Source organism: Amblyomma americanum, chromosome 4 (assembly GCF_052857255.1).
Source record: "Amblyomma americanum isolate KBUSLIRL-KWMA chromosome 4, ASM5285725v1, whole genome shotgun sequence".
Classification (NCBI taxonomy): Eukaryota; Metazoa; Arthropoda; class Arachnida; order Ixodida; family Ixodidae; genus Amblyomma; species Amblyomma americanum.
In genome coordinates this window covers 200,092,894-200,120,296 of record NC_135500.1, presented here as the reverse complement: position 1 = coordinate 200,120,296, position 27,403 = coordinate 200,092,894, and the positions used below count along the sequence as shown (strand labels likewise).

Genomic DNA, 27,403 nt, shown 5'->3' with positions numbered 1-27,403 from the left:
GGCGTCTAGCTTCTAAAATGCACTTGAATAACAACAGTTAGGTGATTTAAAATCATCAGATAGCTGAAAAAACTTCTGTGAAATATATGCTGCCAAAAGGTGCTGCCACCGGTGGGGCTTGTGAGACCCAGGTTGCTCTTGTCGAGCTACCTCTCGCGGCCAATAATTAAGTTAACCGCCACCTGCCTCGGCGGGCAGTTTGCTCACACTTTCCAGTGGGCAGGTTGTGATGCCTTCACAAGGTCATGTGACCTAGGCGGCAGGTGGATGATTTTGCTTCTCTGGGGATTTTCCGCTCACGCCGCCGCCAACGCCGGGTTTTCAGCTGAACGGGACCCTTAATGCTCTCGCGTTAATGGTTGCATAAAGTTTTGTAGGGGATGTTAAAACTGTTCGATATAAACAATATTTTGGTATATCCGGGACCGACTGTCATGTAATGCCGATTTCGCGCTATATAGCTGTCTGCTTTCGCGTGCCTAAATGATATATGAAGCGATTTTCGAGTTTAGGAGAGATTACTTAGAACTACTTGGACTATACTTCGAGACCGACTTTTAATTAGTTGCAGCCAGGACAAACAACGCAAACAAGACAATCTACACACACGCACGCACGCAGACACGCACAGACACATGCGTTCTTATCACATAACATAAAGGAACACCACCACATGCGGGCTTAGCAGCACTAAAACATGTCAGTTCAGGCCGGAGGGCTGTGCTGTGCAACCACAAGGTTTGCTGGCATCTTTCGCCTACTGTGGAAATGCATAATCGCGGAATAAATGAGCTACGCGTAATATTTCACGGGCTCCATGACGGAGCCCGTGAAACTATAGTTTCCATAGGGCTGGTCAGAACAGGTGGCGACGAGTGGTTTAGAAAAACGCGCACGTTTCCGCAGTGCTTCTGTATCAAACATGGCTCACTTAAATTTCCCTCACTTTTAGAAATGATTAGAACGGGCCGGAGTTTGGCGTTCGTTCCGATCAAACACCTATGTAGCATAGACAGACTTCGATTTCAACACAGGCTACTCATTGCCATTTTGAATGCTGGGCTGATGAAACCGAAGTTTTCTCACTGCATGGTCTGTTGGTTGTGACTCATCCAACTTACAGCCTTCATGACTCGCTATCGGATGTTGGTTGTTTCCCTGAGATAAAAGTTAAAGCGTGCTGAAAGGCACGTGCTTCGTGTCTGACAAAAAGGTCACCATTGCAGTTCGCCGTTCACGTCAACAAGTGCACACCTATCACGATGGCATTCACATACTCGTGAACGGGGGGGGAGGGGGGGGGGGTAGTGCATGACAGCTGGTGGAGGTGTGTCGAAATTGATGCGCTCTTGGAAAAGAGGACGTTCCGAACATTCATTCGAATGGAATATGTATACCGACTGCATCACCTGATAAAAAATTCACGGCTCAGGAAGCAAAACTAACTGAATATCCCTCGTAATACCAATGGTAGAAAGCGACAAGAGCCGACTGCAGAATGGACCACGTGACCTTCACCTCGGTGACAGTGGCGGTGGAGGAGGAAAGTGAACTTTTCTCTTCCACTCGTTCTGCCCTTAACAATACTTGCGACCTCTCATTAGCGTCGGCCTTACGTCGCATGTGACAGACGTTCTTTGCGCCGGGACAGAGCGGACTGTAAGCAAGAGTGGGTTACCTTTCTTAAAAGAGCACTTGTTCATGATCAGCTCCGGGATGAAGGTGAGGCAGTTGAGGGGCGCCGGAGCGGACGAGGCGCGCTTCATGTTGCGAATGAGCTTTGCGCGGCCGAACTTCCACTCGGTGTCCGACTGGGCCTGGATGCGCTGGTAGGTGTCCGACATCATAGCAATGAGCAGGTTGATGAGCACCACCACGGTCACCATCATGTACACGCCGAAGACCACCTTGACGATGATCTTGGCGAACGGCGGGCTCAGGTGCAGCGGCGGCATGTAGTCCGGCTCGACGAGCCCGAAGAGCGAGAAAAAGAGCATCTCGAACGTGTTGATCGGCGACTGGAACTCCTGGCCGAAAATGGGCAGGGTTATGTTGTCCCCGCGCGGAGGCACGAACACGGGCTGGTACACGGCGCACATGTTCAGCGAGAATCCCACCAGAAAGATGAGCAGTATGGCCAAGAACCGCATCAGGTCCTTGATGAGGTCCCTGATGATGACGGCCCACGGGCCGAACAGGTGGTGGAACGTTAAGAAGTTGAGGAACTCGAGGAAACCCAACAGCAGCGCGACGGCGAACAACTGGTTCCGGATGTAGAGGCATATGAGCCGGTAGTACTCCTCGCGGAAGAACAGCGCCACCAGGTGGGTTGTAATGGCGAACGCGCTGACGAACAGCACCACTGTCTTGATGTAGCCCAGCCCTTCCCGGTCCGACGGGTTCGTGATCTCGGTGATGAACATGCCCAGGAGCCAGAACAGGAGCAGCCACTCGTTCCAGTGAGGCACCAGGTGAGTGGACGTGTACAGCGGCTGCCACGGGTTGATTATGGTTATGCTGAGGACGATCACGAAGAAGATGTGCGAAACCAGGTAGGACATGAACTTGACGATGGGGATGTTGGAGAAGCGATTCCCGCACAGGATCGCCGAGGCGACCCACAGTACGGGACAGAGGAGGAAGCCGAGGAACAGCATGACGATCTTGAAAGTGGTCCAGTGGTAGCTGCCCATCCAGAGCTCGGTGAGGTACTTCTGCGCCGCCGGGTGGGCGACGACAGTCTTGCGCTGCAGCTCGATCAGGACGTCCAGGAAGGGAGTGTTCCGGGCGTCCAGCGCCCGGAGCAGCGCGGCTGTGTTGTTGTTGGAGGCGGCGATGGAGAGGAGTTCGTTGGCTAGGTTGTCGCAGAAACCGGCCATCTCCTCGAGTTCCATGGCACGCTCTTTTTCCTTGAGCGAGAGCAGCTCGTAGCTGCGGGCCATTTTGACGGCTGTGTCGATGGGTGCCTTCGAGGCGAGGATAAAGTCCACCATGGGCCGGTTTTGGTGCACTTTTCCGGACACCATCAGGTCGATCAGGAACTGCGAGGGAAAACGAACTATTCAGCATCGATCTTACGCATTATTTGTCTGAATTATTTTTTTTTATGGCGGCTACAGCTTCTGCCTAATGGTAGATCGAGAAGGAAAAAGGTTACAGTAAGGCCTCAGTGTAGAAAAACTGATCAGGCCCGGACAGCGATACTTTCGTTGTTTCTTCACAGCAGCCTAATATACACATGCACAGGACCGGTTGGCCGCCGCGGTGGTTCAGCGGCGCTCGGATGCTGTCCCGAAAGACGCGGGTTCGATCCCGGCCGCGGCGGTCGAATTTCGGTGGAGGCAAAATTCTGGAGGCCCGTGTACTGGGCGATGTCAGTGCACGTTAAAAAACCCCAGGTGGTCGAAATTTCTGGAGCCCTTCACTACGCCATCCCGCATAGCCTGAGTCGCTTTGGAACGTTAAACCCCCGTAAACCCATAAACGGGAATGGTTAAGTTCTGAAAGGCTTCAGTGAGGGTATTCACTTATACATGGCGTCCCAGCTAAAAGAAATCAGTTTTGAACTTGCTTAAAATCAGTTGCTGGGCGAGTTGGTATTTCATGCTTTCATTCACACAGCGCGAAGACGAACGCGGTCAAGAGGTGAGACACCACGGCGCTTCGTGGTGTCTCCCCCCTTGTCCGTGTTCGTCTTTTCGCTCTGTGAATGAAAGCAAAGTTTTGAAACAGACGGATTGTCTTAGGCGAGTGAAACAAACTGAGGGCTGTTGAAAAGTCCCGTGGTCTACTCTGCAGTATATTTTCGTTCTGCAATGCTAATCAGTGAAGACCAATATGCGAACTTTTCAAATACTGGCTTTAGGAATGAACTTTATATTGAGAAGTTGTAGATCATCTTGAAAAACAGCAAGCTCAGATGTTTGCACCACGTTACCATTTACGCTACTTTATTTCCCGGCCTTAAAAGAAAGCCTGCGGAGCACAAAAGCTACTACGTGACAGGTGCTGCCTGTTATCTCGAACCCAGTGCATACGCAAAGCCCCATGGACAGCGCTCTGGAGAAAAGCGGACGCGCCTTGGGACGCTGAAGAAGCATCGCTGTCACGTGGTAGGATTTGTGTTTTGCTGGCTTTCGAAAAGCTACGTAAATGGTACCTTAGTGCAAACGTTTCAGTCGGCTGTTTTTGAAGGCGATCTACAACTTCTGCATTGACGCTTTGTTCCTGTACCAATACTTTAAAGGTTAAGTAATTAGTCTTTACTTATTAAGTTTCTTTAGCTAAAAAATACTGATGACAAGGCCATGAGACTCTCAACTCGGTTGGTTTCACCCGTCTAGGGCTCTTCAATTTAAAAACAAATCTTGCTTACTTTTGCAGGGGCTTCTGGTACATATATGTTATGTGGACCCCGCTCATTTTGTTTGGTTAGGATACTTCGCTTCGTCATTGATTTCACTGCGCTCGAAATGTTTCCAGCGGCACTCACATGCTTGTCGTCCATGAGGTCTGTTGTATCGTGGTCCTTCTTTAGCAGGTAGCTGATGATATCGTAGTGACCTTCTGCCGCTGCCAGACATAGCGGCACTTTCCCGTCCTGCATATATAGTTGTCAGCCCGTTGTGAGCCGTATATATAGTTGTGAGCACGAGTGATGAGACATGGCCAATACAAGTCAGAGCGAGTAAAAATTAAGTAAATAAATAGAGAACGTGATTTTGCTAACAGCTGTGCGCCTTTTGTACGCACCTTGGTTACTGCTTTTGCATACGCCCCGTTCTCCACCAGTATCTTTACGACGCCGAGGTATCCATTACGCGCCGCGAAGTGCAGAGCAGTCCATCCCATCTGCAAAAGGAAAAATCACAGAAAACAATAGATTAATGTGGCAGAGTACCTATACATTAGTATTAGTAGACACCTTTAGCATACGTGTTACCGTTACCGTAGTAGTGGGAGCCCGCCCAGTACCAGTGCGCAAGCGCTAATTGGTCCCGATGAGGCAGGAGTCCGTGCAGCTGCCGGGTACTTGGTGCCATCTCGTGACCTCAAGGCGATATGCGCATTCACATTAATGGCGCACGGGCTCCCTGTACTCCGGTAACGGTAACACGGCACACGCTATGCTAAAGGCGTCTAATGTTCCCCCTTGAGGGTGGCGGAACTCGCCACTTTCCCCACCCCTGGACTCTGATTGGCGACTGCAGTTTTCCTCTCGCCACCCACTGTCTTCCACCCACTCTGCCTCTCTCTCCTTCACTGTCATTTCTTTCCCTTCTCCCCTTTCCCCCTAGCTCTTGCACACTGTTCACTTTGCCTCCTCTCCCCTGAGTCTTCGCGCGCCGCCGTCAACGCCGGACATTTTTTGTTATAACGGGGGTTCTAATGCTACCGCATTGAAAAATAGCTGCGGTTTGCCCTAAAAGCGACGACGATTGCAACGTTTTTACAAGAGATGCAAAAAATCATAACACGGCCACGTTTAGCTACGGAGCAGAACTAAAAGGGCGCGAAATGAAAGATAAACTTGAAATTTCATCGTGGTTCAGTGGTGCACGGCTGATATCACTTTCAATCAAGATGTCTTGTTCTGTTTACGTGTTGCACCCGCTGCCGGTAGCTAGAAGCGATGGATGGTATACCTGGACGACAAGCCACTGACAATGGCCGCTGTGGTTTGTCGCAATGCAACCCGCAGTTTTATACCCCGTGTCATGCATCAGAGGCAACGCTGTTAAAGCTAGCGCGCTTGTTTGCACTGTCTACTTCCGCGATCAAAAAGTAGTGTGTTTCTTGTGGTGAGAAAAAGCAGTAAATACTTTGCCTGCAGGCTTATTAGATGATACATCGTCATGAGCTTGAGTAAATGCGTTCATAATGCTGACGACGAGCTGTCGCCTTATCGTGCCGTAGATCACTTAGCCACAGAATAGGCTCGGAGTAACACCTATCCCTTTATTTTCTCTTGCGGACTACTTCCGTACCTTTCACAGCGTTGCACCTGATGTATGAAACGGAGTATAGGTGCAGGCGGTATTAGTTTCGCATTAGTGATTCGGCACCTGCTCTGCCTGTGTCTCATAGTCTGAAAGACAATCGCCTCCTGCCATTGGCCCAGAAGGCCACTCACATAAAAGAAGTTGAAAATTGCCATTAATACCGAGTACCTATCAGTTCGTGGACCGACAAGGATTGCAACGTGACCGATACCACACGAGGATTATACAGGGTTATCCTATGATCAGCTTCACGATGGTCAGCTTCACCGTCTAGGGTAACTTACGTCATCTTCTGGCACTGAGGGTCCCCACAAGGGTATGCCATGCATCGCTGTGCCCAAGCCTGTTGCGGAGCTCGTCGTTTCTCCACTTTTTGCTTTGATTCATGTTTAAATATTTTCTCATCACCTCGTAACCTCATGTTTTATCTGCAGATGCATTCTTTGCCGAGAGCGAGTGCAGCATAAAACTGAACTGAAGTCGAGTGCCGATTGCAAAAAGCGAAGTGAGCAGCTTTGCTTAAGGAGAGAACAATATTCAGTTCCGTACGAATTCAGGTTCTTTTTAAGGAAGGAAAGAGCGGTCAGAAAGCCGTGGACACAGCTTGACGCCGGTTCCCGTACAAAATGCTGAAGACAACGCCATTTCATTACGATGACGACGACTGACACTTGGACCGTGGCAACAGGTGCACAGCGCGACGAGAGAACGCGTTCGCGGTCTCACATTGTCGGCGGCGTTGATCTCGGCGCCCTGGCTGTGCAGCAGGCCGACCATCTCTCTCTTGCCGGCGGCGGCCGCCACGTGCAGTGGCGTGCGGCCCAGCTTGTCGACGCACTGCAGCTGCGACTCGGCGCGACTCAGCAGGATGCTGGCCACGGCCAGGTGGCCACCTTGCGCGGCGAAGTGCAGCGGGTACATGCCCTGCGAGGGGGGACATGTAGGTACCACTGTCATTACACCTGTACACGAGCGGCATTCTTGAATGTGGCTGAAGTGCGGCACACGGCATTTTGCTTCGTTCTCTAAATTTAACCTGTAAGACGAGGGGCGACTCAATGCTGAGACAGTGCGTGAGAAACGAGGACAGAACAGGTAGACAGGGAAAAGCAGTACAGTTGAACCTCGTTATAACAAAGTTGAAGGGGACGGCCATTACTTCGTTATAACCGTAGGTTCATTATAGCCCATGTCCACCGACCTTGCTACTGGAATCGTCATTTTTTGGTTACATCCATTTTTTCATTATAAACCGCTTCGTTACAACGAGGTTAGACTGTAGTACTCTATCTCTCAGCGATCTGCAGAGCCACTGTACTTTCTTCGTCTTCCGCGATGCTGTAATGGTTCAAGAAGAGGCTACTTTCTCTCTTTACTAAGTTCTTTCTACATTATGCCTGTTTTCTGCAACTTACTCACCGCTTTGGCAACCTCATGAAGCAAGGGCTTCGTTGAGACGAATCAGGACGCAGTACTGCCTCTCTTTGCTGACGTCGTTTGTGCATGGTTAACATAGCCCACTCATGTCATAATGATCCGCTAACAGAATTTATTGCCTCTCTCTGGTCTTTCGTAACACCATCGACGTAGCAGTGGGCTGGGCGAACCTTCATTCTTCGAGGGTGCTTAGGTTATTGAACATTTTGTAAAATGCGCCTCAGCGCAGCCTAGTGATGGCGTAAAAGGACGTACATATATATACGCTTGGAGTGCAGACCTATACCGCCTGTTGACCGTAGTAAGAACCGCATGGACTGACACCCAAGCGCAACTGGTGCTGCAGCGTGCGCCATGCAGAGAAGGAGCGACTCACCTCTTGAAAGGTTGGCGCATCGGCTTGAATTCCGGAACTGTTGAGCAGCATCCGTACTACACCCTCGTGGCCCGCAGCCGCCGCCATATGCAACGCTGTCATTCCGTACTGAAACGAGCAGGGAGACAAGACTAGTAGAATGCGCATCATCGATTGAACCCCGCTGTGGATAATGTAGGGGTCCACACAGCAAAATAAGAGAAAAGAATCTCATCAGCGACTAGAGCGCGCGATAAAAGTGCGCGCATGCCACACAATGACGATATATTCACTGGTGACCAACGGTATAAACCTACCGTTGTGCATGTATGGTTAGTTGGAAAAGGCGTCACGTGAGCCACTTCCATACGACAAACGCGCAGTGAAGTTCAGGAAAACCATTTTCTTTGAGAAAGGTTAGGGACACCGCGAGTATGAGAATTAATATTTACTGCGTGACAAGCGAGCATGGCGATGATTTACAGGTAAGTCCGATCTTGAACAGTACTTACTCTACTGCCTGCGTGGGTTAATAAGCGTACAAATGTCGCGTGCGTGGCTAATTTACTCAGTAAGCAGGCATGTAAACCGGCTAGTGCTAAAAAAAAAGGGGGGTGAGCCCGATGGTTCCTTACGTCTCCTCCGTCCGGAAGTGGTTCGCTGGCAAGAGCCGCTTGAACCTCCGTCAGCATCTCCCTAACGAAGTCCATCTGACCGTTCTTGGCTGCCACGTGCAACGCTGTCAGCCCCGTCTGCGCGTGTGGGCAAGAAAAGAAAAGAGGCATGAAAGGTGAGCAGATATACGCCGTCACCTCCGAGAAGTTGCGGTGACCATAAAAGAGCGAGTGAATCTTATGCCCACCTTCTTGCTGGTTGTTGACCAGGGCACGATGGTGCTCAGTACCCTGGCAACGGCCACGTGACCATTCTTAGCGGCCAAGTGCAGCGCAGTGTCCCCGTCCTTGTGAGCCATAGAGGGAGTGAAGCCGGGACACGCGGGAAAAAAGTATCACATTAGTCTTGCGGTAGGGTACGGAACGTGAATAGATGCGAGATCGCATAGAAAGAAATCGCTGGCGGTTTAGCTTTGCACGAAATATTGTGCGAAAGCATGGCGAGGCACTCAAATTTCGGTTGGGGGGGGGGGGGGGAGGCAACCCAAATTTAGGGGGTGGGCCACGCCCATTTTGGAGGTGGGCCAAATCAATTTTGAGACTAGGTCAAGCCTGTCTTCCACGCGAGCAAGCCCAGATTCACTGGCATTCAAATTCGTCCAAGGTCACTTCGAGGTCAAATTTCGGGTGGTCCATGCCATATTTGTGCATGATCCACGTTGTGGACGTGCCATACTACCTCTCAGGAACCCACCATTCAATTTTCGTCAATTTCGGCTAAGGTCACTTCAAGGTCAAATTTCGAGTGGTCCATGGCATATGTGCATGGTCGACGTTGGGGACATGCCATACTACCTCTCAGGAACCCCCCATTCAATTTTCGTCAATTTCTGCTTAGGTCACTCCAAGGTCAAATTTCGGGTGGTCCATGCCATATTTGTGCATGGTCCGCGTTGGGGACATGCCATACTGCCTCTCAGGAAACCGCCATTCAATTTTCGTCAATTTCGGCTAAGGTCACTTCGAGGTGAAATTTCGGGTGGTCCATGCCCTACAGCTAGAATACAAACGTATTTGGAGGTAAACAACAAGAACAACAAAAAAGAAAAGATGAGTTTGCACAGCCATTGTTTACAGACGTGGGCACATATGTTTCCATCTAAACCGTGATGTTGGCGTTTCGCTACGCTTTCGTTCTACATGTGTATTTAGTGAGGACATGGATCACAGTTTTGAATGCATGACGTCCACAGCCAGTTCAAAGAGGGCCAACGTGCAGAAATTGCATAAAGTAAACAAAAATAAAGGAAGCTGCATAGCAGCGTAAGATAAAGTAGCAAAAGTGGCTATTAGCGGGCAGCGCAAGCATCTATTACGGTAGCAGCTGACCAGCCGGCCGATAAAAAACATCGATCATTGAGGAAAAAAAGAAATACAAGCAAGACCCCACTCACAGCATTCTCTTCTTTGGCATCGGCTCCTGCTTGGAGTAACATTTTGACTACGTTCGCGTACCCTCCGGCGGAGGCCAGGTGAAGTGGCGTGGAGTCGGTCGTCTGCGAAAACCATGGACACGTGTCACACTCTTTCTTCGAGACTCTCGATACCACTTAAACACGGACCGAGTACGCTTCCAAGGCTCACCCTGTTTCTGGAACTGGTCACAATGGATTTGTTGAACTTCATCAGTTCTTTGATGACTGCCGTGCTGCCTTTCATTGCGGCAATGTGGGCGCACGTGAACCCTTTCTGTACACGAACAATAAAAGCAAAAAAGACGTCAGAAAGTCAACGAGAAACGATGCTTTGTGAACAGCTGTGAAAGTGTGGACTCACAGCGTTCGACATCATGGCCAGGTCCGGTTTGACTCTGAGGAATAGTTTTACGACCTCGGAGTGGTCATTCTCGATGGCCAGCATCATAGGGGTCTGTCCTTGCTGTTGTTAGGGAGATAAAGATTGTGCGTAAACAGAGTGGTGATATGCATAGCTTCCTCACTCACAATCAGGCCTATTTAAAAATGTCGCACGATGGTCTGCACTTACATCGTCCAGAGCGTTTGTATCCGCCTTGAGCTCTAGTAAAATTTTGCACACGTCGAGTCTTCCCTCTGCTGCCGCCAGGTGGAGTGGGGTCTTCTTATTCTGTGGAACGCAAGAAAAGGCGCATGTCTCAACAAGGCAGTGCTATAAGAAAGTACTAATTAATGATCAGAATTGCAATGTGTGCTGCATTCTCTACACCTGTACACACAGGTTCAAAGGACGAGCTGTGTAGAAAAAGAATGGGGCATGAACTCATCAAAATACTCGCGCAGTCCCGTTTGAAGACACACACAAAAACAAATGGTAAATGAAAATCAGCCTTGGGATAAGGCATCACGGCTATCAGGTTGTTTATCGAGAGAAGAGTTACTTTTCGAGGGAGTCCGTTTTTACATGGAAAGTCAATCGGACCTTCGGTCTACTACGAAGCTCGACACTTTTATTTCTGTATTCAGCGTGCGTTATTCTTATAATAATAACTAGCATAGTAAAAAAATAGCAGTGGCTTAACTTGGCTAACCCTGGAATTCAGCGAAAAGCAAGCACGCTTGCTAAGCGTCTGAGGCTCGTCCATGGCAGCTCCGCTACACGCTCGCGACAGCAGTTCTATATATACCCACACGACCACGTGTCTGTGACGTGGTATCACATGGTCTAACGACACCCCCATCGGATGTCATCACGTGGCTTCACATCACCCCATCGGATGTTGTTAAGGTCAAAGGTCAACCCAAAGTTCATGGGTCAAGGTCAGTGTTCAAGGGTTCGACACCATAGCTGTACCACATATGGTCATACAGGGCTAACGTGGTTGGGCTGAAGGTTGTTCAAGGTCATTCTCCGGCCTACGCGACGACTGCTTTACCTTTCCTGGAGCCTGTCTCGGGTGGCTATGACGTTTTAGGAAAATTTTCCGTGGAAATGTTATAGTGGTCTTCTTGGAGCACTGGTTTGTGGGTCCCACACAGTTCCCCGTTGTACAGACCGCGTCTGTCAGCGCACGCACGCACGCTTTCGGCGACTGACCAGGCTGAGCGCGTCCAGGATGGCTCCGTGCTCGGCGACCAGCTTCCGGACCAGCCCCGCGTAGCCCTTCTCGGCGGCCAGGTGGAGGGGCGTGAGGCCCCGCTGGGAGCGCACGTTGACGAACGCCTTGGCGCTCAGCAGGATGTCGGCAAGCTCCTCGTGGCCCTTCTCGGCGGCAAGGTGCAGCGCCGCCTTGCCCGTCTGCGAGTGCCACACGCTACGTACACCTTTCCGCCGCCATTTCGATACCAAGAACAACACCTGCCCTACTGGCGCCAATCAAATGGAATGAATGGGTATAGCGTCATAGTCGCCATAGAAAACAGTGCCAATTTAGTCCGATTGCTGGGCAAGCACGAGGCGGTGTCTCGCCATCATTAGTGCTTGGGGCTGCCGCTCTATCCCCGGTGCTCTGTCCTATATCAAGCTGCATTTGAACGCGTCACATGCAGCAAACCCCACCTGATTACATTAACCGTGTCAATCTCAAAGGAGTCTATCTTTAAGCGCTTTAATACTGATACCGAAGCTGTTCGTGTCGGATAAAACATAATTGTAGTAAATTATTGTCATGATTCTCCGGGTATTTGCGACAACGGCCCTTCCGACTGCTTTGCTCGCCGACGGCATTTGGTCTTGAAGTGGCAATTCCGGGAGAAAAGGTGGTCCACGGCTTCAGGTTTTATTTTATTTCCTTTGTCACCAGCGCTGAATGAACAATATGAGCTTTCTGACGCAACTACACGTTCACTTTAGTTGTCAATGGCCGACGTCTTCGTGCTGCCCGCGTTATGACAAAAGTGTAGATAGAAATGGCGCACATGGTTCGTGTTCCCACCCATATAAAGAAATTTGATTCCAACGGCTCGGAAAACTGAAAAGAGTAGGCGTCACTTTCACACGTCACTCGCACATTGTGAGCGGCGTGTGAAAGTGACACACTTGCACTGCAGTAGCTTTCAGCACTTTTTTGATGTCGTTGTGTGCCTTCGACAAAGTACATATGTCGCACAAACCAAAATGGCGACGTTGCAGACCATCAGGCGCCACGATATTAAACACTGATGCTGAATATTGAAAGCAAAACATAAATACACCAGGCACACTTCGGCAAATAGAGAACCCAACGATGGGAGCCGTCAACAAAAAATTCATACACTCTTCAAAAAAGAAAAAAAACGATAAGGAGATTGAAACTTAGCACGGACAGTAACATACATTATACGACACCAAATGTCTCATTGCCTTTCATTTAGTGTCATTTTGTTATGTTATTTTTATATCGTAGCTTAAGGAATGAGGTGGAAGCCCATATGAATGATTAAGCAGCGGCAGATTTATCTTGCGTGATGTGAAAAACGTCCCTACGTACGCCCGCCGTTCGAAATATAAAGACCTAGTAAAAATGTTCAATAAACTCTTCTACCTGTTGAAAATAGAGAGCCTGCAATAGGCCAGGAGCAAACATATTCAAAATACTCTTGTAACAGTTCATAATACAGAGAGATAGACGCCGCGGTGGCTCAGTGGTTATCATGCTCGGCTGCTGGCTCGAAAAACGCGGGTGCGATCCCGGCCGTGGCGGTCGCATTTCGATGGAGGCCCGTGTATTGTGCGATGCCAGTGCATGTTAAAGAACCGCAGGTGGTCGAAATTATCCGGAACATCCCTCTACGGCATCCCTCATAGCCTGAGTCTCTTTGGGACGTTAAGCCCCATAAATCAGACCTAAATCAATCGAGAGAGAGATAGAACGTGCAAGAGGGAAGGCAGAGGAGTTAATCAAAAGGGTGTTCCGGTTGGCTACTCTGCAATGGAGGAAGGGAAAGGGGGGATAAGGGTAGCCGCATAATGTACTGGCAAGAGCAAATATGGCAGCGAAATAAGTTAATTAAGCAAATATATCCAAATAACTATCAGTTTAATTGAATAAAGCAAGCACTCACTTAATTCTAATCATCTAACTGTAGTTTCAGCGCTGATTCTCTGTCGGCAACGCTGCTTTTGTGGAGGAACTTTATAAAGCGAGCGGGTGTGGGTTCACACGCATGGCAAGGCGTGCCTACCTCGTCGAAGGTGTCCACCCTGGCCCCGTTCTGGATGAGCAGGCTGGCTGCCCTCGGGTGACCGGCGTCGCAGGCGTACAGCAACGGGGCCCAGCCGTTCTGCGTGGCAGAGGCGAAGGGCAAGGCATTTAAACCCAACTCGCAAAAAATTGACAAGTTCAGTTCATATATACGATTGATTTCGTCAATTGCAACCCCTTCTCCTCTTGGTCCAAGAGTGTTTCGAGCATACCAGTTTAGAATGAATGAAAGAAGCCAACATATACCACGAGTGCCCCCCCCCCCCCCCCTCCGCCTTACTACTTGTTTCAAGGTTAAAATTGATTAGAAGGACGCAAGATCAAAGTCAATCAGGGAAGGTTTACTACTTCAAAGCTGATCTGACGCCTGAATTTGCCTTAAAACAACAGGCCCCGAGGTGTTCTGGACGTCGTTCATCTCAGCCTCTGCTTCCTTTTTCCATTTTGTATTTTTTGTATTTGCTCAATCGCTCGGATAGCACCGACAGCAGACGTGGAGAGGCCACACTGGTGGCTCACTAATGACATCAGTCACGGTGGTCATTAGCTCATTGATTGAATTTGTTTTGAATTCCGCTATGTTGCTTATGCGAACGTTTATTTTTTTCACTTCTTCCGGCGGTCTAGGTGCCGCCACTGTAAGACACTCGTCTGTAAATTATATCTGAGGATTCGTCTTCAAACTATCTCCACATTTCGATTGGTTAACCTTCGCCGAAGCATAGTCCTTCGATGGAAGGACTGCTGTTGAAGGTCTATCGAAAGCGTACCCTGGCTTGTTGGTTGCACGAAATCATGACGGCAGCCGGAGGCATGGTGTCGATGATCTCCTGGAGTATTGCCACGTTTCCCGTTCTCGAACAGTGGTGAATGGGTGTTTCCATCGTCTGGTTTGGGAGGAAGAGCAAGACAAAAGAACGTTCAATAATGCCACGCTATTTACCTGTCAGTACACTTCCGTTCCTTGGCTTTTTTTTTCGCGTTTGGGGTAAAACTGTTTCTTTTTTAGATTAGCTCACCTATCATTTTACCCGTCTTCCTTTACTAGAGGACCCTGCTGTGCTTGCTTCATATGGTCGATTTATTGTAGTCGAGATTGCGGAAAGACTGCAGTCCACGTGAACACAGACTCATCTTCAACAGCGTAAATGAAAACTGGCAAGACTACCAAGGTTACTGAGGCGTAGTGTAGTTTTTTCTGTCTAAGTTTAGCACAGTGTCTACCCTCCATGGCACCCTCAAAGACGACAAGAAGTGGGATGCATCAGTGTCCTCACCGTCCTGGTCTCGGCGTTCACGTCGCCTCCGTGCTTGAGCAGGACGCGCATGATGTCGCGGTCCTCGGTAGCATAGTGCTTCTGCTTCTCGGTTATGGTGGCAGCGTAGTGTAGCGAGTTCTCGCCTTCCTGCAGACGCCATTGTCCACCGCCAGTGATGCGAGTGCCGCCACCAAGTGCAGCAAAAAACAATGAGCGCGTGCACAGCAATGAGAGCTGCGTCGTCGAACACGCGGCCGTAGCTTACCAGGTTCTTCTGATTGGCCAGCTTCTTTTTCTCCTCGGGATCTGTGTTCTTTTTCTCCCAGTCTTCGAGGAGGGCTTGAACCACTTCGAAGTGGCAGTTCTTGACAGCCACGTGCAGAGGACTCTCGCCATCCTGACGCATAAACGAAAAAGAGACACTGAATGAATGAATCTACAAGTTTAAATACGTGTATAAAGCCGAAGGGTGCGCTCCCATAGCTAGATATGGTAGCACATATCGAGTAGTTTCATTTCGGACGAACACACTAATAATGTTCTAAAAGCAATAACCATGCATTAGAAAAAATTGTGTATGTGTGTGTGTGTGTGGGGGGGGGGGGGAGGCACCTATAGGAGGAAGAGGTAAAGAGGAAGAAAGTTGAGATGCTTAAATGTGTTTGAAACAGATTTTGTTGGGGCCTTGCACTGCTAGGAGAATTTGACATGCACGAACGCTGCATAGTTCGATAACGCAACGAAGTCGATAAAATATAGATGCTTCAAGAACGTTAGAAAACGCCTGTAAGACCGCTGTACTTTGCAGCAAAAAATTCCCCTGGTGGCCGGTAGCAGGAAATTCAGAAAATTCACCTTGTTAAGCAGGTCGGATATGCTGTTGTCTTCAAGAAGTAGTTTGGTGGTTCTTAGATGACCTTCTCTCGCTGCGAAATGCAGAGGTATCTCTCCGTTCTGGAGAATAAAAAAAACAGGAAAAAATACACAAGACAGCTTTCACAAGCAGGGCGTTTAGTAGAGAGCTCAGTAAGCTTATGCAAGGTGTTTAGAAGAGAAGATAGCAAAGAAACGATGCTAGGAATGAACTGAACAGCGTCGGACACCTTTGAGAAGGGTACCAGCAAAGCCTGGCTGTGATAAAAGAACTGCCTGAGAATTACATGGATGCAAGAAACGGCTAATCATTATGATACGACTGTCAACGGCTGCACATTTGTGCGACTCTGAAAAAATAAAAACAAACAAAAAGACGAAGACTGAAAGCTGCAACAAAATAATAGGTCCTAAACGCTTTTTTTAATATTCTGTAATGGCTTGCAGTTTGGAACCTCATGGGGTGAATAACAAAGGAAAAGTGGAACGTCAGCGATGAGTAGTACAGGCACGGAGAATGTGAATAAGTGAGAACGTTGAAAAGAACCGAAGAAAAAATACTAACATAATTTAATATAGATAGAATCCTTCCCCCCAAAGTGCATGCACCAGCTGGCGACTGGACAAACCGTCCCTTCTAACGGGGGGGGGGGGGGACATTAATTTTTCGCGATGCAAACGAACATCACTCATGAGATATAGCTAACAACGTATATGAGGTATGTGAAACGTCGTAATTGATTCCTTGCACATTGTTCCGATTAGTCGCAGGTATAAATACTATTCCAATGTGTTCAAGGGACTTCCTTTACCTTGAGAAATAAATACCCAGCTCATTTGAAAGAGAGAAGTAAAAATAAAGAAAAACAAATATGCGCGTCAGAAGCTAGAAACGGTACCAAGTAGCCGTGCTAAAGAAAGTACAAACAGCAAAGTGCTGAAAACACAATGCCTGCAAAGTCTCAACTGGCTGGCTGAAAACACACACACTCGTGCAAACGCCCGCATGTACAGTCGGGGACAAAAGTCTGTAGACCACGTGTTCCTCAAACGTAGTCAATAGTTCTATTATTATTAGGCGGCTGGAGGCCACACTCGTGCAGATGAAAAAAAAATAAAATTTTGACTTTCCCTTCCACAAGTGTGGTCTCTGGCCGCCGGCTATTAGCAGGGCTATAGGCTTCGTTCGAGGAACACGTGGTCCAGATACTTTTGTCCCCTACTGTACAAATAGTAGCGATCATAACTGTGTCATATAGAAATAATGAAGACTTCATAGCAACAGCCACGAACGACGGGGGGCATGTTGAGATACAAGTTGAAAACAGCATTGCTTGGCCGATATGGGGCGTGACCATCACTGCTCTGGGCTAATCCTGGAGCGAAATACTGAAGTTAAGAAAAGAGAAACAGAAGCAACGTTTCCGCATTTTCAACTGTTCTGGTAGCTCAAAACGTCACAAAAGCTGCATTTATAACATGCGGATTTAAGTTGTAACTCAGTACAGCTGTGAGATAAGAACCGATTCCGAAATGTGGTCGTCACTGAGGCGAGCTCTGAGGTGCATCGCTCACTAAGGCGAGGAATTGGCCAGGAGCATCGGGCTGCCCTCTGTCAGCTGGCCAGTTGGTGGCGGCAAGTTCAACTCACCGCATCCTTCTCGTTCACGTCTGCGCCGCTCTTGATGAGCAGCTCGGCGCAGTCGTCGGCGTTCTTCACGCGGGCGGCGATGTGCAGCGGCGTCTCGTTGTTCTGCGACGACGTGAGAGGGCGGCACAGACGCACTCAGGCGCAGCTTAAGCGCGAAATTTCGCCACAGTGAAGTGACGTGCAGCGAGCTGTTAAACTTGCCGGAAACACTGCAGATTTCTCCGAATGCTCTACTGGCGTAAAAACAAAACATAGACTTGGGGAGAATGCTTCTGAGAACGCCATTCGCAAGACCATCGGCCCCAGAACAACGATATTATGTTGTACGGGGCCTAGACGGTAGCTCCTTCTTACAGACTCTGTTGCCTTCGTATAGATATTTCCTTTTGTCTGTTCATAGTCTATAGACTGTATATAGACAAAAGTCTACTATAATTGCATGGTCATAAATCTATAGATTTTCTATAGAGTGTCTATGACTTATTAACAAAAAGCATATGGACAGACTATAGGCTGTAAAAGGAATGTTTGTGAGGGGCTAGTAATAGGCATGAGGGCCATATTGCAAAAAGGCGCCAATTCAAACTTCTTTCATTTGCTGTTTTCTTTCTTTCACAGGCTCTGCGTGTACCACTTAAATCAGCAATGGCATAGCTACATGATCGTCGCTGTGCGCGCTGAACGTTTACTATAATAAAAAAAAAACAATCAACAGGCTTGTTCGTTTGGAGAAACGCGCTGGATATGGAAATCAAGAGGAAGTCCTGGACGTGGTGCTGGGGGCTTCTTACATCTTAGAGTAACAGAGTGCGTTTCAAGGAAAGGAAGACGTAGCCGGGTACGGCAGAGATTGCAGGGGAGAGATGAGATCAGGACGTTTGCCGGGTTTGTGTGAACGCTGCTAGCGCAGGAGAGTGAAATCGGAGGGCATTAGGAGCTGTGTCTGTCCTGTAGCGGACGTAATCCAGTTGTTGATGCTGATGACGGCAATGACTACTATAGACAAACTGCCCTCCCTCACCCCGTCGTCAAAATAAGCAGGAGCAGCTGCTACTCACAGGTCCGGCCTTGAACTGCACCTGGGCGCCGTGTCCCAGCAGTGTCTCGACGACCAGCGCCTGACCTGCGGACACGGCCACGTGCAGGGCCGTGTGGCCATCCTGCACAGCAAAAGTCACTCGGTTTGTCGCTGGAGTATACTAGCGTCGACGCTACTGGTCTGTGCGTGCTGTTTTCTGTCAGTACTGGCTCTTGGTTTGAGCACATTCTTCATGACCTCGCTGCTCATAGTCTACAGCAATTTTTAAGAAAGCCTCGCGAAAGACTTAATCGACAACGAACTGTTTCTTCTAGCGTTTTCGAATCCACAGGTTCTGCAGAGCAAAGTGCAGTTGAACTGCAGCACTGAAGCCTGGCGATGAATGCAAAGCCCGGTGACGTTTCAGGGCGTGGAGTGGTGTCACTTTGAAGAATTCACAAGTGCTGGGCTCCAAGTCTATATGGCTATATCGCTATTTCAGACATAGACTGCTAAAACTCGTTGCGTGTAAAAATCTCGATTCACGGTACGTTTTGACCCAGATATTTGCTCACTACAGATTTCTTTTATTTGAACAAACGGGAGTAATAAAAAGCCGTACGCATCGCCCTAAACAATGCAAGGTCAGTCGTCCGTTTTCGACAACATTATTGTACGTATGTACAATAAAAAATTAACCACCGATTTACTTTGAAACTAAATGCGACGTAGGTGCTCAAGCAGAATACGTATGGACCCTTCGCATAGGTTACTTATGACGCTTTTACAGACAATGTAACCGGCAGCATGGTGCGAGGTGGTTTCTGCCTTTCCTCTTGGCTGCAGCTGCCGAGAAACCGGTTCGTCTCCTTTCCACTAGGCTGCAGCAGGTGCACTACCCTCCGTTCCATTTAGCTGCAGCTGGCGTGCACATGTTTCGTCTTTCGACGTGGCTGCAGCTGCCGCTAAAATGGTTCTCCTCCTTCTCCAGGACGCCGCCAAGCTTCACCAAGAAACATGAGCTTTTTCGTTAGTGACCTACCTTGTGCTAGCGCTCGTAAACTAAAGGGGGATTCCCACTGTTCATTTTTCCACCCGTAACCCTCCGCCTGTCACTTTCTCGTCGTCTTCTCTCTCCCCTTGCATTCCCCTGTGGATTTCTCTCTCTCCACGTTGCCACCTTGCAGGTGAAGGCTTCAAACGCAGACAGGGCGTCTTTAAGTGCGAAAGCACTATTTAACACGATCAAACCCAACCAAGAATCTTGTGTGAAGCCTCGGCGTAACTTCGGGTAAGCTGGGGTAAGTTCGGAGGAGCGTCGCGCCGGCTGCAGCCAGTGCGAGGAGGGCGTCGCGCCAGCTGCCGCCGAATGGAGAGAGGGCGTGAAGATGAAGAGCGAGAAACGCGGTTGCGTATACACATTCGTATGCCAGAAAGAAGAGGCGAAGAATGAACGCATGCTTTCGCACGTCTGCTAGGTGTAACTACGTTAAAACCGTACCTCATTTTTCGCTAGTGAGGCATCTACTGCCAGTGTACTAAAAAGAAACTTTTTGTCGCCAGTCTCTCTCGACTTACATTCGTTTTGACGTCCACATGCTCTCCCTTTTGCAGAAGGGTTCTGACGATGTCCACGTAGCCCTTCTGCGCCGCCGTGTGGATGCATTTGGCCCCCGCCTGCGCAGAGTGCGTTCACCATGGTGATGAGCGAGAAACGCGGAGCTGAAATATCGTCTTTTGCGGAACTGGCTGGAATCCAACCTTGTTCGACATGTGCAGGGGGACGCCTTTCTTCATGAAGACCATTGCTGTCTCGGGCCTCCCAGCTTCGGCCGCAATGTGCATCAAGGTGCTCCCATCCTGGCAAGAAAAAATAATGAGATAATTTTAACGAGGTTTGCCTTGCTTCCGGTTCACATCATCATTCACGTGACAAACGACGTATCGCCGCATGTATTGATACATCACGGCTCGATATAGCGTACCGATGGCCATGTTCACGTTAGCTTGTCGATCAACGTGTGGACACTTTTTATATCATTCAATTTCCTCTGTGTGGGTCCATTTAAAAGCAAATGGAGGGGGCCATGGTAAAAGCTGCTTGTATGCAGCTTGAGTGGACCCTAGCCCATTTTACATATTGGCGGACAGGTGGCGAACAGAATACGTTAGAAAACTTTAGAAAAGAATACTTTAGAAAAGAATACTTTAGAAAAGAAAACAAACAACACGGTTACACTATAACAGGGTGACTATAAAATAGGTTTTTCAAGACAGATCAGCTACGATGGTGTTAAGGTACTGATGCAAATGCTGGCTTCCAAGTAGGAATTTAGTAGGCGCGGCAAGGTGTTGCCGCAATTGGTTCTCGAAACGGGGATGAACCATTTTTCATGACGGCGCGTATCATATTTCGGTGTATTGTGTTCTAGGTTGGCTATTGACAGACACGTAGCAATAACCGCAGGTAAATGGACCACGAAAGTGTACTCAACATTGTATTTCTTGAAACCTCCCATAGCAGTAAAAATTTACTCTATCCGTAGTTGCTAGAGATGGTATACCGCGCTTGTTGCGCTCGTCGATTTTTGGCTGCAATACTGAAAACTCTGCGTTGCAATGCTTGAACTTTAAATTCGCTTTCATGGCCCATTACTCTTCCCGGCGACTGTACACGACTCGTCTGTTAGTGAATATGGATATGTATGGAAAAGTTGATCTATCAACGTGGCCGCACTTTACTTATGGAAATCTTGCTACATGAACACATCCACACGCAAAAAAACAAATCGGTAACTATCTGACTGCGTCACATTAGACCGTACTAGTGTAAAGCTCAAAGAACATTAGCCACAGTAATAGCCCAAGGAGAAGTCCTATGGGCAGCACAAGCAGAACGGAAGGTTTCAGGCTTCCAGTTCGCTTTCGTCGTCCGACAAGTCGTAGCGTACACCAGCGGGACCGTGACAGTGCCAAGGAGGCAGACAGACGGCGGGATGAACCCACTGACCTTTGTGCGGTGGTGCACGGAGGCCTTGTACTTGTCGATGAGCAGCTCGACCACGCCCACGTGGCCCAGCTGCGTGGCGATGTGCAGCGGCGTGCGGTCCTCGTTGTCGATGAGGTTCGGGTTGGCGCCCGCGTGGTGGAACAGCTTAACCGCCTGCTCGTCCCCTTCGCGGGCGGCCACGTGCAGCGGCGTCGCGCCCTCGGCGTTCTGGTGGTTGATGGGGCTCTGGCACTCCACCAGGAAGCGCATGATGTCCAGGTCGCGGCGCCGAGCCGCCATGTGCAGCGCCGTGTTGCCCGTGGTCGGATGCACGTAGGAGACCTGCTCACGCGTCATGGCGCCCAGCAGGTCCCGGCACACGCCGTGGTTTCCCGCCTCGACAGCCAGGAAGAGCGGGATGTTGCCATCCTGCGAGGCCGTTATACGAGTGAGTGCAGGATTGGCGAGCATGTTCTGTGGTAGTCCTGGAAGAGCTGCTAAAGTCCTAGACAAAGACGACGGATCGGGGACTGAAGTGTCGCGTTGGCAGCCCCACGAGGTGTGATACAGCTATAGCTGTAACTTGCATAAGTAACAGCGCCGTACTACAGCGCCGCCGCTAACGCTTTGCTGTTTTGCACGATTCGTCTTCGAATATTGACGCACGTTACGAATATTCGTAAAAATCTTCGATTCGTATTCGATTAGGTTCTTAAATGTTCGATTCTTAGTCCTGGAAGAGCTGCTAAGGTCTCAGACAAAGACGACGGATCGGGGACTGAAGTGTTGCGCTGGCAGCCCCACGAGGTTGTATATAGTTATAGCTGTAACTTGCATAAGTAACAGCGCCGTACCACAGCGCCGCCGCTAACGCTTTACTGTTTCGCACGATTCGTCTTCGAATATTGACGCACGTTACGAATATTCGTAAAAATCTTCGATTCGTATTCGATTAGGTTCTTAAATGTTCGATTCTTAGTCCTGGAAGAGCTGCTAAGGTCCCAGACAAAGACGATGGATCGGGGACTGAACTGTCGCGTTGGCAGCCCCACGAGGTGTGATACAGCTATAGCTGTAACTTGCATAAGTAACAGCGCCATACCACAGCGCCGCCGCTGACGCTTTGCTGTTTTGCATGATTTGCCTTCGAATATTGGTGCAAGTTACGAATATTCGTAAAAATGTTCGATTCGTATTCGGATAGGTTCTTCAATATTCGATTGTTATTCGATTCGATTTTTAGATATTTTATTAACATTCGATTCAAAAGCAAACCTACACAACTCTTAATCGATTAGGTTAGAATCGCGCACCACTAAATGTTTCTTGAAACTTGAAAAATCAAGTTTTAGTAAGAATGCATGCACAAAGAATTTTAATGAGATTAACTTTTGTCGGTCAGTAAAATGCGTCCTTCAGATCCTCATTGTGTCCCGCACGTTGCCCGCTAAGAACGACAACTGCCATAGTCCTCTGCACAAGCGGTGCTGTAACCCACGGTAGAATACTTAGCTAAGTATGTACAAAACTGAAATCACTGTTTTGGGCGAGTTCCCGCAGCATGCCCCCACGGACATCTGCACTGGCCAGGCGTACGAGGCGAATTGTGACACCGCGATCTAGGCTTAGGGAGTCTAGTATTGTACGCGGCGTCCCTGGCTATATCCAACTACGCGCGGTATGTGCCTCTACTTCTTTCTCTCTCCCCCTCGTCTCTTTTCCCATCTCCCTCTATACATTCTCTCGAGGCGCGGTTCAGGTTTCTGCTAGGATTCTTTTTCCTTTCCTCGTGACTTCCTCCGCGTGTAGATGCACAGCGCGTGCATAAAACCCGGCATCTAGACAATGCACCGAGGATCGGAGACAAGGGCGACGAAGTGTGCCGCGTGCAAGACGTGCTGCTTCGTAGCCTGAATTCGAGCACCGCCCCTGGTTCTTCTGTTCACAGTAAGTATAGCCCTTTTTGTGTCACTTCTCGCGTGTAAGATCAAAGATGAATTTGACGGTGCTCCCTTGAACTGTGTCGCTTAGCATTTTTCGTGTGATGCTGTAGACGTACCCATAACATGTAAGTACGTAGCATTATACATTCACTTAATTTTTCAGAGTACACCTAAGGGTCCTCGAAGAAAGGTACTACGTAGGGAGGTGATGGAGGGGGGGGGGAAAACAAAAAGAATGCAAAGAAACTGGAACAATAAAAGGAATGCATAAAATACTATCAATTAAAAGTTGAGCCGCAGTTGAGCGTGAGTAAAGATTAAGCTGTTATAATTGGTGCAAACAAAAATAACACATGTGCTGTTGATAATGAGCAAGAAAGATACAGTGCTGCAAACGAGCTATGGTTTGGGCTAGCTGGTGATTTTATTACGGACTGGTGTAAACGCGGGTTAGTGACATCCTAGTCGAAATCACGAGGAAGAAATGGGCTTGGGCAGGGCATGTACTGCGAAGGCAAGATAACCGCTGTTCCTTAGAAAGTAACGGAGTGGATTCCAAGAGAAGGCAAGCGTAGCAGGGGGTGTCCGAAAGTTAGGTGGGCGGATGAGATCAAGAAGTTTGCGGGCATAGCTGGCAAATAACAGGGTTAATTGGAGAGACATGGGAGAGGCCTTCGTCCTGCAATGGGTGTAGTCGGTCTCATGATGATGGAAACGCGAAGAGACTAACAAAGTAGCAAACATTGAATGGATATTGTCGTCAGTGATTGTTCTTGTGTTCGTCCGTCCTCGCGCTGCTTTTACACTTCCCGCTATCAATAACCACCTAGCTCTAGCCACAGTTGCTCCAGGACAATTTTCTTCTTTTTCTTTTACTTTTTAGCTTTTTACTTTTTGGCTTTGGGTAGCGTCTAGTATAAAAACAAGCCTTCTTACATCAATCCACAAGATAATGCACCATCCTCCCCCCGCGCACGGATATACTTTCCCACGCTGTTATATGTCTATTTCCACCGAACGTTGTCGCATGTGGCAAAATTCGATCGGTGATTTGGAGAATCTCTCCAAGTCTTCGAACAAGCACAAGATATGCCGCGGTGTAAAAACACTGCTCTTCCGGCGAGGCAAGGCGCGAGGATGTGTGGCGGCGCGAGTTATTCCAGATCGCCCATCAAATAGTTTTTCATTTCGTGGAGCAAGAATATGGGATCCGAATCTTCGATAACGTTTCGCCAATAGTGTCACCAAGAAATATATTTGTCATAAAAGGTTTTTCTCCTCTCACTTTTCTAGAGTGAAACCGCGGTCTGTCCGCAGTTGTTTCTATGGGTGTGTTTTAGATAAGGACGGTGATCGAGGTGCCCTGACCATTTTTTGTTTTCAACGAAATTTTTGTATGTAATGGGAAAATGTATTGACACAATGCAATCGTACTTAGTCCTGTAAGAAATGCTGTTGTTTTTTTGGCGCTAAAGATTAAATCTGGACTAACAACCAAAACAATGATTGCGAGGTATTTTATGAGATTATGCCAATTATATGCTAACTAATGCGCAACAACATGCACTCAGTTCTAAATCTAATTAGTGAGCATTACTTTTTCTAAGATACAATATCCAGTAATGGTAGCGAACAAAATATGGTCTATGTTAGCCCTTAAATTTTATAGTTTAAAACAGTATAATGCAGCGCTTTTTTCTAGATCTAGAATGAGCAAGTACTAAAGGTCTTTGAGGGAAATAAAAAAAATCGGAAGGTATATTTAAAATCTCCGTCAAAGTTCGCTTTTTTCGAATTTGTGACTTTTATGTGATTGCAGCGCGTAATTAAAAATCACCGGTTCATTCTAGAAGTACTAATTTTGTCAGAAGATAGAAGGAAAGAATAATTCCGAGAAAAAAAAAATTAAGCCTGAAGTTCTTACTGCTACTTGTCCCATTATTGTCCTAAAAACGGCCATTGTTAGAATGCCTTACTTTTTAAACAATTTTAGTAATTTTGTGCTAGAAAATTATAGGAGCCGTGGTTTCATGCAATTATTGAAAAATAATCAAGTTCCACATTAATCCACCAATTTTCATTTTGCTTTCTGTGAAGATCCAAATTAGCGATTTTTCGAAATCGTGATTCCCTTGTGTCGACGCATTTGCTCATCACATATAAAAGTTCAGTTGAATACAGAAATGGTCACGAGACCTTGATTACCGTTCCTATCTGAACACACCCCTCAAATGAATGTTAATTCACGCTTTTGAGGCCGACTGCCCATCATCCACAACTGTGTCTCGTTTTCTAAGGATTTCGCATTCAAACCCGCTCTCATATTCAACGTGAGTGCCGTGATATGTAAACGAATCCACGGAAGCGATCTATACCGAACAGATGCAACTTGACCCAGTGACGCAAACTACTGCTGCTCATGCGTGTGACGGATGTGGTCACATGGTGTTGCAATGGCGCCTGTTTGCGTATAATCATGAGCTATACACGTATAGGCAAGGGGGATAGATTTTTTTTTCATCCATCGCAATGGACTTTTTAAACGCTCGCGCGCAGTTCGTCACAGACAAGGCCTGCTGAGAGCGACCTCCTAGCCGAACTATGGGTTCCTCGTCTTCCTCAGTGGCGGCGCTGCGATGCCGGCGCCTCTTCGTCATTCCGCTGCTGCTGTTGGTGGCGTTTGCTGTGGTGCCAACTGAGTGTCAGAGTGAGGCCGCCTGCTTGCAGTTATGCGGCGGCTTCATGCAAGTCGAGTGCGAGGAGAGGTGCAACTGCGTCTTCTACCCACGCGCCGATTACGGCTACTGCCTGCCACCTGGATTCAACGAGACACAACTGCCCGAGCCGTAGTTAGGAGACGTGATCCAGCTTTTTGCGATCATTTACTATGTTTCGTGAAACACGTATATTTTCGCAAATGTGGGAACCGGCTCAAACACTGGCCACTGGGTGAACTGCCACTGGATGTCGCCGTTCTCCCGTAGAACTTTTCTTTTGGCAGCTGTTTTCATGGATGCCATCATTCTGTATATTTTGGCCGCGAAATACAGTGTTGTCTGGCGATTTGTGCTCGTAAAAGAAGAGTGAGTACCGACTCTTTGGAGTCCACTGCACCACGCTGCATACACTTGCACGCATAATTTTTCTCCCGTTTACGTTTCTGCGTAGATGCGATTACGCATTGCCTTCTGGCTAGGTGAAATAGTGTCTCAATTTTTACATTCTTACGAGACCTAATCTCGTATAAAACTAAGCCCATCTATGCAAGTGCTACAGATAAAACGGCTTACGGACCTTAACATCAGACTGACCGGAGGCCCGCAGACATGAACCACGCGATCTGGGTTTGAATGCTGAGAAGCAGTATATTGCGCAAGGTCTCCAAGTGATGCCGCATGCAATGTCGCAGCCTCACCAAATGTCTCCTCTTCTTCATTTATTTGTCTTACAAAGCGTTATATTCGTGCGGGATAGTTGGTGTAATATTACTAACAAGGGGAACAGAACAAACACAGGACGAGGTAGAGATGAACGACACAGGCGCTGTGCGGGCTGGCGGGCGCACCTTCCTTGGAATGGCAGGTAGCACCTGCCTCCAGATAAACTCTGATGTCTGGCCGGCCATCTGATGAACGACACAGTGGCTGTGCCGTTCATCTCTACCTCGTCCTGTGTTTGCACTGTTCCCATTTTTTAGTCGCATTTTATTCGTTGCCACTAGCGTGTTACCAGCCAAAATATATCGCCAAAAGGATCTTCCTACGTCGTTTGAGTGCGAACAGGGCTGCGAATCGGAAAGAATGCTTCATGGTGATCAGACCAACTTTGTCAAAGCCGACAACTTTCTCGATCGCTTCGCTCTGGGTGAGGTGATTGTTGTTGTTTTCCACACAAAATAATAACAGTAGTTCAGATCTGCTCACGTGGCGAGATATATTCCCTCCTTCTCCTTTCCCCACTGCAGAAATGCGGAGAGCGCTAGAAACAATTGTTGAGACAGTTCGCTAAGAATAGAGTTCGCTAAGAAAAATTTATATCCCCGAACCGGGTGTCCAGTCTGCAAAAACAGAGACTGTGAGGCGGATATCCGCCACCTGTTGTGGG

At 48.3% G+C, this 27,403-nt stretch overlaps 1 protein-coding gene across 1 annotated transcript in view; it reads right to left on the bottom strand.

Annotated features, from left to right (window-relative positions):
* The window catches only part of nompC (no mechanoreceptor potential C), a 101,584-nt gene that overhangs the window by 4,188 nt on the left and 69,993 nt on the right, over positions 1-27,403 (bottom strand). Inside the window, exons 5-26 of the mRNA XM_077662930.1 lie at positions 21,378-21,785; positions 20,129-20,227; positions 19,946-20,044; positions 18,408-18,509; positions 17,350-17,451; positions 15,681-15,779; positions 15,091-15,222; positions 14,844-14,972; positions 14,337-14,453; positions 13,547-13,645; positions 11,481-11,681; positions 10,455-10,553; positions 10,245-10,346; positions 10,053-10,157; positions 9,863-9,964; positions 8,657-8,755; positions 8,430-8,546; positions 7,816-7,923; positions 6,729-6,926; positions 4,753-4,851; positions 4,493-4,600; positions 1,679-3,041 (exon numbers count right to left, since the gene is read on the bottom strand). Of these exons, the coding sequence (XP_077519056.1) occupies positions 1,679-3,041; positions 4,493-4,600; positions 4,753-4,851; positions 6,729-6,926; positions 7,816-7,923; positions 8,430-8,546; positions 8,657-8,755; positions 9,863-9,964; positions 10,053-10,157; positions 10,245-10,346; positions 10,455-10,553; positions 11,481-11,681; positions 13,547-13,645; positions 14,337-14,453; positions 14,844-14,972; positions 15,091-15,222; positions 15,681-15,779; positions 17,350-17,451; positions 18,408-18,509; positions 19,946-20,044; positions 20,129-20,227; positions 21,378-21,785 (4,087 nt within the window). The remainder of the gene's footprint in view (positions 1-1,678; positions 3,042-4,492; positions 4,601-4,752; positions 4,852-6,728; positions 6,927-7,815; positions 7,924-8,429; positions 8,547-8,656; positions 8,756-9,862; positions 9,965-10,052; positions 10,158-10,244; positions 10,347-10,454; positions 10,554-11,480; positions 11,682-13,546; positions 13,646-14,336; positions 14,454-14,843; positions 14,973-15,090; positions 15,223-15,680; positions 15,780-17,349; positions 17,452-18,407; positions 18,510-19,945; positions 20,045-20,128; positions 20,228-21,377; positions 21,786-27,403) is intronic.